General features: G+C 38.1%; 2 protein-coding genes across 3 annotated transcripts in view; one reads left to right on the forward strand and one right to left on the reverse strand.

The window, feature by feature from the left end:
• The window catches only part of fam49a (family with sequence similarity 49 member A), a 30674-nt gene extending 28111 nt beyond the window's left edge, over window positions 1-2563 (forward strand). For both annotated transcript variants that reach the window (XM_019252901.2, XM_010741078.3), the window contains exon 12: window positions 188-2563. In XM_019252901.2, coding sequence (XP_019108446.1) covers window positions 188-251 — 64 coding nt within the window. In that variant the 3' untranslated portion in view covers window positions 252-2563. The remainder of the gene's footprint in view (window positions 1-187) is intronic.
• fbxo16 (F-box protein 16) lies at window positions 1106-9072 on the reverse strand. Its single transcript, XM_019260668.2, has 9 exons — window positions 8859-9072; window positions 8412-8520; window positions 7565-7600; window positions 7169-7375; window positions 6386-6550; window positions 5973-6223; window positions 4902-5013; window positions 4216-4459; window positions 1106-3417 (listed from the first exon to the last, which is right to left on the reverse strand). The coding sequence occupies exons 2-9, from the start codon at window positions 8505-8507 to the stop codon at window positions 3365-3367; spliced, it is 1164 nt and encodes a 387-aa protein (XP_019116213.2). The 5' UTR covers window positions 8508-8520; window positions 8859-9072; the 3' UTR covers window positions 1106-3364.
• Window positions 9073-10383: the final 1311 nt, after the last annotated feature.

The raw sequence follows: 10383 nt of genomic DNA on the forward strand, positions 1-10383 counted from the left end.
TGGATTTTCTTTTTGTTTGACACTGACATAGTTGTCAGGGAAACACTGGTACTGTACTGTACTGTCACCAAAGTGACCTCTAGCATGAGCACAGGTTTCATTAAGGACAAGATGAGATGAGGGTGCTTAGTGCTGATGGACGCTGACCGGACTGCTAACATACACTTTAATATGTGTTTGTCTTCAGATTCACCACAAAACACCTGAACGATGAGTCCACTCCGAAGAACATCCGAACGATGCTCCAGTAGTTTGTTCTTTTTTTATATATAAATAGATATGAAGAGGATCAATGCTCTGACCTCAAATAAGATGTATATGTTTACATTATTTAAAAAGACTCGATGTTAATACTTGTGTGTATTTGCATAGTCATTCCCTCCACGTTATTGAACATCTGCCTTCTTCTTCTACTTTGCAAAAAAAACAACAAATGAAAGCATCACATGAATTGCCTCTACTGTTAACAGCTGTCAAAGCACAAATGATGGATACCTATCAGCCTTATATAACTGAGCTTTGCAAGCAGCACTTGGACATAAATGACATAAGCATAAAAATGTCCTTTAATGAATCTTTTCAATCTTTTACTTGACAATGGAATTAGTGTACAGGTTTTAGTCAAATTCAACTTGTGAAATGACATTTTAAATTCTGACAGGTTCTCATTTATATCAGTGAAAATTCAATATGCATTAAAACGAGTGAAGTTGTGTCTATGTTTTCACTTGAGATTTGATGATCGAATATGAAATCAATCAATGTTAAGATTTATGTCGCAGTGAAGGGCTAAATATTGAGAGCGGATAAGGGATAGATTGGTTTGATGTATGTATTGCTAAAAGCATTAGGGTGTTTTTTGTTGTATGTCTTTTTTGTTCAGACTCCAGCCTTGTGCAACTGTTAAAAATAAATCCACTGTGAACATAAAACTTACTTTGCACATCCAGTAAGTCAAAGTGTGCTTTAACTGCGAGGTTTTGCTTATCGAAAAGGCAGCGATAATGAAACACGAAAATCAAATCAACCCACCAAATATTTTATTTGATTGTTTTGTGGCAATACTCTGAATGATAGTTGCGTGTATTGCCATGTTTTAAGTGACTTTTTTTTTTTTTTTGCAGCTTTTGTATTAAAACAGAAAATGCATTTCTCTAAAAGAAAGGCCAAAAAATCTTTGATTCTGAATAAATGATATGTATTTGTTAACTGAACAAAAGAAAGCTTTTAATCTTTTTCCTTAAAGGTTTGCGTTCTCTTTAAATTCACTTTAACCCTCTGGATCTATTCCCAGATGGGTCAAAGGAATTATTCACCTTGTCTCCACTGGTGAGACCAATGTGTTCAGGTTCATTTTTTTAGATATAAATTTTGATATTTTTGACATGTTTAAAACTACATTTGAGTTCATTGAGCTTTCTGTACATCAAACTACGCCCAGGATTGTTTCGTAGCCTTAGAATTAAAAGAACGTACACCTCAAAATTTGCCTTAAATTGGACTGCTGATGTAGAGTTAATGACTTTCAAACTTCTGCCGGTTTCTTTTTCACCTCTCTATTTGTCATTGATCTGTGTCCAATATGGGAATCTCTCATGTATTACTGATGCCATCCACTAACATGGATATTCCCGATTGTTGTTCATTTCCTCAGTGTGCAACAGCAGCTCCTAACAAACTCAAACTAACCTGCTCACGAGGTCGGACAATCTCATCATCCTTAACTGTTGTACACTGCATTTTTAGTGTGATCTCTGAATGCCAACGGAAAAGTGTTTTAAAGGAAGCACCTAAAAAATATTTGGATCAATTCGGGAACAAACCCATTCACTTCTACTTTTCCAGGGGAAAAACGGTGCATATTTCTCTAATTTTACCATCTAACATATTGCAATAATAACTATGACCTGCCTACACCACGCCATCATCACATCGTATGATCTCACAATATGGAAATGTCTGTGGCTTATCATGGAGCACAACATTGCTTTAAAGACTTAACCTGTGAAACCCATAAAAAACAATTACAGAATTACTTTTATTTTCATCCATAAGCCATATACTGTATATACTGAATCATACACATTAACACATTAACATTCAGCACATTAACATTAAATTAACATGTCTGCAAGTCATTAGGTCTGTTGTTTATTTTTGGTCCTCTTGTATTTAGTAATATATACGTGTGTGTGAGCCATACTTTGAATGCAATGTTTTATATGCAATAAGTGAAAACTGACTTGGAGCGAGGTGTACGTATGATACGGATATTTTATATCTGACTGAAGTGGATTTTTTCATTTAAAAAAAAAAAAATCTTCTGTCATGATTGATGTACACAAAGCTTCCCTCTTTGCCCAAGATATGCTACTGCGTGTTGAATCCAAAATGTTGTTTTGAATACAGAGACAAAATCAGTTTGTTCTCTTTTGTCTTAAACTGACAGTTATTGTTTAATATTGTTGGAGTTCAGACTCACTGTTTATATAAATTGCTTTGGCTTTGTATTGTATATTGAATGGGATGTGTGGAATGGATAATAAAGGTGGTACATTTCTTATACAGATCTATGTTTCCTTTGGCTCTCTTATTTATGTGATACGCAGCATGTACTAGCTTGAAATAGAAGAATTGTTTTGTTTTGCTATATACCTGACGCTCATACTTTATTTACTCTAAAACTTAAAGGTATTGTTTTGTATTGTTTATGTGGAGTGTCGCTGGCTTTTCCTGTCAGCAGGACTATGTGGGGACCTTGAATACATACAAACAAAACGGGGACCCTCTAATCCAAACATTGCTAGTGGTTTAAAAACTCCACATGGAACCCCATCTGTTAAAAAGTTATTAAAAACAAGCAGTTATTAAATGTCTAAAAGTTTGACATCATTATTGAACAAAACGTAATATATATTTAAAATATTAAAGATCTATTCCTATTATAACTACAAGGCTACTAACTATTTAAAGCAAAATACTGTCTCCTTTTTAAAAACAAAACACAATTCTTGTTTGTGAGTGAATTCCTTCTTACGGTGGTTTCTTATTATGAGTGTAAAGCTCTGGGGAAGTTCTTTGAAGTTATAAAAGATGAGGACCTTTAGTCATTTCTGCAGTGATTATCACACAATGTCAAAATAATTTCATGTAAATGTAAAATTTTCATCACAATTAGTCTTTTCTTATCTCCACCCAGTGCCATGTTTACATAATCATTACATTATATTTATTGAAGTTTTAAAATGCATTATGTACAAAATATATGAAACTACACCCTTTGAAGAGAGCTGAACCCCTGAATCTTGTCCTGAAGTTGTTGTTCTGATGTCTTCCAGATGTGGGTGCTGAAGTTCACTGTATATCATGTGTGTGAAGCAGGCACAGTCCAGGGTAGAACCTCAAACAGTGGTGTACCTAGGATTGATTGAAAACATTTACTCCATGAGTGATTATTCCACTTCCAATTGCCAAATCAAAATCAAAATCATCTGATTAGTCAGCCCATTATGACTTCGGGTAGTTTGATGATGAAGACAGTTGCAACATCTTCTTTTTTTATTTCATTTTAAAAGGTTGGTTCACCCAAATCACATAATTTCACAGATCTCACTGAACAGTTTTTATAGGGGCTATTCAGTAGGGAATGGTATGGGGGAAAAAATAGTTGATTTTATGGAAACTGAACAAACTATAGACCATTTTTACAGCAAACACATGTCATAGCAAGAAAAGCACAGATGTTACTCATAAGATTACTGACTACACCGTGTTATTTTCTGCTGTAATGTCAAAATGTCTACCATGAAGGTCTGTTACCTCCAGTGAAGATGATTTGGGCTGCTGCACAAAATGAACAGACAGCATTTCAGCTGGTGGTGGCACGCATGTCCCAAATCACTCTGCTAATGATATTCAAGAGTGCATGGACATTTTCTGCCTTTTCTTACCCCTAACGGTTCAGCCCATCATAGAAAAAATGTATTTTTTGGGTGATAACCAACCAGACGTACATTTTGTTTGTCACCTTGATGGTAATTAGATGTACCCAGGACTGGGTAACAAGAGGTAAAACATTTCTAATAGGGTCACAAACTGCACACAGTCTGACACTTTCTTGCACATTCAGTCATTTTAAACCCAGAATTAGCCCTGAATACATTTCTTGCTGCGCGGTTGCATCATATTCAGCCGAGAGGGGCTGGGATCACTTACTGGGAGCGCTCCTGTGTGAGCGCTGAGACGCCCTGAGCGCCTCTGCACTCATCTGGGGCACCGCTGACCTCGCCGGCCCTGGACGGATCCCAGCATTCCACCGTGCCAGGCACAGCATGCTCTTGGCGGTCTCCTTGGTGACAGAGTGGTCATGAGTGGGAGCCGCCCAAAAGGGTCGGGGATGGGTCTGATGAGGAGGAGGAGGAGGAGGATGTTGGGCTGTGCAGTTGGAGCTGAGGAACATCTAGAAGAGAAAGAGAAATGTTCTCAGGGAACCGGGGTCGCCTTGACAACCAAATATTTAGAAAAATCTAATAAATTCAACATGATTCCAAATGTTACAGTCGTTCATGTATGCAGCCAGTAAAATAAATTGCTGATGATTTCACTAAAGTCTGAATATTAAATGCCACAGTGTCCTCTATCTCACCCTCTCCTCGCCCCCTCCTCAAACCCCATCATCAGCATAATTTGGCTTCCCCCACCCGCGCTCCTGTCACCCCTCTCTCTGAGCAGCACATCATTAACATGCATTTCTGTGTAAACGCTGCTCCATAATGCATGATGCCTGCTGGTTGCACCGTCTCCAGAGAGTTCTCCACGTTTATCGTCTCCCTTTGATTCAGACAAGGAGGTCACAGTCACAGTGGGGTTATGGTGGTGATGATGAATGGAGCGTGGTTTACCAGCGATTTGGCTTTGCGTAGTTTGTAATTCGCCTCCGACAGCATTTTCTTGCCGCCGTCGTCTGGTTTCCACGTGTTACTGCGGCAGGTGGAGGCTCTGATGTTCATCTGACTGCAGAGAGTGAGCAGGTGGAACATCATATCAATCAATATATTTATTAATTATACCTGTACCAATATACTACTATATATGAGTAGTTCACACATTATGGTCTCTTCTGAGCTGTGCTGCTGGACCTCTTTAGCACAAACATTTGCACAAATCACATATATAGTCTAAACCATTGCAATGTATGTATTGTACATAGCCTTTTTAATGTCACATCTCTTATTGTATTTTTTATTCACTTCATTCAAATACTACAAATACTTCTTTGGTTTCTTTCCTTGCTAACAGCTGCATATTTTGTTTTTCAGATTAATTATTTCTACATGCATTCTGGGGTTTTTGTGGTCACTGTGGAACATTACATTTTATCTAAGAGGAACTAAGATTGTATGATCATAGTCAGGTCTGTGGAGGATTTAACATAAATGTAGACAATGATTTAAAATGTGACACAATAACTAATGAGGAGAATTCTGTTTCTTTGTGTCAAAACATGTGCGGGTACTAAACTTCAAGTAAAAAATAAAGCAGTTGTGATGGAGGGTTATGTAAATAAAAGGTTGGAAAATCTATGTGTCATGTTGCAGTTTCTCTCCTCCGTCTCCATTTTTAAAACTATGTCAAATTTGTTGTGAGCTTCCATCCAATTGCAGCTCTGCTGTGAGTGTTCTCTTTTCAGGCACCACTGTGTGATTGTGATGATTGTATGCAGGATGATTGGAGCATGAATTTTGTCATTTGGAAATGGAAATAAAAAATATATCGCAACTGGGCTTCTCTTCAATCTTTTATAATCAAAAACATTTTGTTTTACCTTTGTTATTTTCTCTCATATCATATATCTCATATCTCTCATACACTCATAACCTGAGCTCTGCATCTAAATGCATTCATGTTTTCTTTCTTATTTATGTTATTTATATATACGTTATGATTGTCTGTGTGAAAACTGTCAGTCTTACGCTTTGAGGGCTTGTTCATTGGGGTTCAAGTTGTCCAAGTAGTTGAAGCGGTGTGTGTCTTTAGGACTTCTGTCAGAGCCTCTCCATGGCGGCGGTGCACTCTGTTGCTTCTTCCTGGAGGTGCTGCCAAGCGGCACGGTGCTGGACGCTGGGCGCTCCTGCCTGAAAGGGGCCACTTCTGACTGATCTTCATATCTGCTGCTTATGGCTGATACATGTGGAACCACAAACTGCTGCTGGGATGAGGCGGTCTGCAGGTGGACAACAGACTTTTTTCTTTTTTTATAAATGTTCCTCATGCAACATCACTCTGTTCTACATTAACGTTTGTTCTGAAGTAGTGCTGGTTATTTAAGAAGAAAACGATGAGAACTGAGTCATGTTTGAAATAATTCTGTATGTGATCTCCAGACCTGCAGTGAGGTGAGTCGCAGCTCCTGTGCAGTCTGGATATAGTGTCTCTTCCACACACCCTGCTCGAAGGGTGAAGGGGAGAAGTTGATGCACCAACCGAGCCTCAAACACTTTGGCATCCACAGCTGATCCAGCTCCACTATACTCCTCCAGTGCCAGCTCACCTGCACACATAAGATTGAAAAAAACACCCAGAGTGAGTGAGGTTGACAACCCTGAATCCTCAGCTGGCTCAGCCTCATTGGCAGGCTGTGTAAAATGTAAATAAAAGTCTGCAAAATATTAAATAACTCCACATTTAAACTCCATATTTAACTGAAAATGGCATAAAGTAAAATCATGGACACTGCGGAAGAGAGAGATCATCTGACTTATTATCAGCACAGAGTCCAAAAGCAAGCATCTGTGGTGGTATGTGGGTGCTTTAGTGCACATGGCATGATGGGTAATTTGTGAAGGCTCTATTAATGCTGAATGATTATACAGGTTTTGGAGCCACATATGCTGCCAGAGTGGTAAACATAACCCAGTCCCAACTATTTGCAACATGTTGCTGGCATCAAATTTAAAATTGGCACATCATTTTCCAAAAAACAACAACATTTGAAAAGTTGTCTTTGTGCTATTTTAAATAAATATGAGGTTGCATTGTTTTGCATATCAACACATTTTGTTTCATTTTGTTTCTATTTACATTTTACACAGTGTGACACCTTTTTTGGACACAGAGTTGTAGATAACATGCCTACATGTACAGTATGTGTTATGGTCAGTGTGTGTACCCGGGCACATCGGCAGAGGCTGCGTGGGTCCAGGAAGGAGAAGAGGTAGAGGCAGAGGACTCTGGGCAGCAGGCAGGTAAAGTCTGCGGCCTGCAGGGGGAGCCGTCCGCTCACACTGAGGCTCAAGAACATCAGCTGCTCAGAGGAACAGCTCAGCACAAAGTCCTGCAGCACCGCCCTCCTCTGGCTGTCAGACCACCTGTCAAACTGACAAAGACATGAAAGAACAGTATTGTTTCACATGCACTGTTTGAGCTCACCAGATTTGGATGAAAGATGGATGACTCCACTTATTTCTAATAACTACCAGACATGTATGTCTGTTAGACAGAGATCACAGTAAAGAGACGTCATCAGTGTGTTTAGTGTGTCTCTGTTCATCTGCCTGAAACGTACCCACTTTGCCAGAAGGTTTCGCCTCTCTTCAAACACCTGACAAACAAGAGAACAGTAAAAAAAGTTACATTTTATCCGATGGTCGTGATTACAATATCCTTAATCTGTAATATGGAACATTTGTGAACGATGGTAGATTATGTACATATTTGAGGTATTTGTACTTTACTTGAGTATTTGTGACATGACATACACACGTGAGAGGCTCCACCACATTTATCTAACAGTTTCCTTCCAAACGGAGGTTGTGGATAAAAATCACATCACACATGTTAAGCATATAAAATACAATCCATTTTTAAAACATTAAATTAGTAATTTACATCCTTTTGTGGATTGTGAGCAGCTCCACCAAAGAGACGTTTCCCCCCCAACATTTCTCAGATGGATAATATAACTGTTTGATGCAGTTAAATGATCCAATATTCCACCAAAAACACAAAATGAATACAAATTTTGTATCAGAACTTTGTTTTTCTTTCTTTAACTATGTGAAGACTCCTCAGATTAATCAGGATGGCACTTAGGATGGAACCACTGGGCCAAATTAGCTATTTTATATAAAGTAGTTGACCTAAAGTAGTCCACCTCGAACAGATACAAACGTAAAACTACAACAGTAAAAAAAAGCAGGTACTTTCACTTTTGATACTTTAAGTATATTTTGCTGATAAAACGTTTACTTTGGATTTTGAATACAGAGCTTTGACTTGTAATTGAGTATTTGTACAGGGCGTTGTTACTGCTTTAACTTAAGTAAAGGATTTGAGTACTTCAGTACTGCATTATCAGTATGAATACTAATAACATGTTTTGGCTGATTTGACAGTAGATGTGTTGATGTGACCTTGCTGTTGGACGGCGGGTGATTCAGAGGAGTCCAGGTGCTCAGTGTGGTCTGCATCTTAGCACAGCTTACGGATGACCTCGGTGCAAGTGGCATCTTTCAGTGACAGCTGGGTGAAGGTAAAATACACAGATTGAAACTTTTATTTTCATTTTTTCTGATTTCCTTATACATGTGTGCAGCACACACTGTTTTACACTAGAGCTACGCTATATTACAGGATCTGCCTGAGCACGTTGTGGTATTTAGCTTTCTAAATATTAAGTTAGACAGCATAACAGTTTTTATCTCACTTAAAATGTATTAAGTGTTATAAATGATACTCTTAAACAAAGCATCTCCACAAACTGGATAAACATATATCAATTCCAAAGTTGAGTTTGCAGTGTTATAAGTTAATATTATTGCTTACATCTGTACAACACACTGCTGTAATGATCAACTCACCATCAGTCCTTCTCTGCTGGCAGAGGGAAATAAATCCAACTTCTAAACACTCTCTGTCTATGTGCAAACTCCCAATGGCCTTTGTGTCCGTACACTCAATTCTTCTTCTCTTCTTCTTCTTCCTCTGTGCACAGTTTACCTGTTCCCATGGTAACAGTGTGAGTGTACTCTCCTTACATGGACTGGCTGTCACAGCCTGTCACACACAGTGGGGGTGCTGCAAAGCAAAGCACAGTGTGGAGAGTGTGTGCACTCTGCAGTGTGGAGTGTGCAGCCTCTAATGATGACAAATGTATTGCAAGAGGCCTGACACTGCAAAAGACCATCTGCCTGTGATACTGCAAAAAAACACAGACTTGTCAGCTCATACACTTCAGGGTGTGTTTGGAGGATATTTAGAATACAAGTTTGACTGGAAATATATCATTTTCTTATACACTGTTAATTATTATCATTATTCTTAGCCTAGTTATAATAGTAGTAGTAGTAAGAGTGGATAATGTAGGCGTTGGCTCTGTTTTTTCAGTGGAATAACGCATCTGTTGTATGAATAAAGTTACACTCGCAGCTGCAGGCCTGCTGATAAAACAATTTAGGCCTTTCTGCAGAGCCCCGGCTGAACTCCGACTCCCACCAGTCACAGAAGTTTCTCATTCAAAAGCAGAAAGGCTGCTCGAGCGCGGATGGGCGGTCGCGCGCAACGAAGACAGAAAACCTGCTGTGAAGAAAGAGGCACAGCTGCGTCAAGGTACACGCAGACAGACTGCGCAGGACCGGAAACTACCCAGCGGGCCTTCAAAGTAATTGCTTAAGCGAATGCCATGGTAGAAGTTGTTTTGAGACACCACACGAGACACGTGTTTTTTTTTTTTTTTTGTCCTATATATCATCATAAAATATAACAAATATTAGTATTCATCTCATATATTTCGCATGATCCGTGGAAGCATTCTGGGTAAAAGTACCAGAAGTACAACATAATAAAGTAAAAGTACTCTAGAAGATTTAAAATCCTACTGAGGTGTCAGCATGATATACATAAAGACTCAAGTAAAAATAAATGTCCCATGTAACTGACATTTTAATGGTACATTTTATGTGTTTTATGAATAATTGTTTTTTATACATAGATTATTGTCAAAATGCATGAATGCATATTAAGTTGTAGCTGGTTGAGATGAAGTTTACTACTTTTTTAATATATCATTCAATTTGTATGTATCAGATATCTTATTAACTCATCATGTGTTATGTATAATGTTAATCTGTAAAATAACTAGTCACTATAACTAACTAATAAATGTAGAGGAGAGAAGAGTACAATATTTACCACTGAAATTTAGTATAGTAACTAAAATTAAATTAGCATAAATGTCATGTCTCTAAATCTTCCAAAATCTACTTTTGTTATTTTCCACCACTACGTATAATTATTTTAAACTCCAAATTCATATCATAAGAATAAATATGTGTGGCTATATAATGTTAATAACATCCTTAAATTCCAGCGTTAAAATTAAACTGC

This window comes from Larimichthys crocea, chromosome XI (genome assembly GCF_000972845.2).
Source record: "Larimichthys crocea isolate SSNF chromosome XI, L_crocea_2.0, whole genome shotgun sequence".
In the NCBI taxonomy this organism is placed as follows: Eukaryota; Metazoa; Chordata; class Actinopteri; family Sciaenidae; genus Larimichthys; species Larimichthys crocea.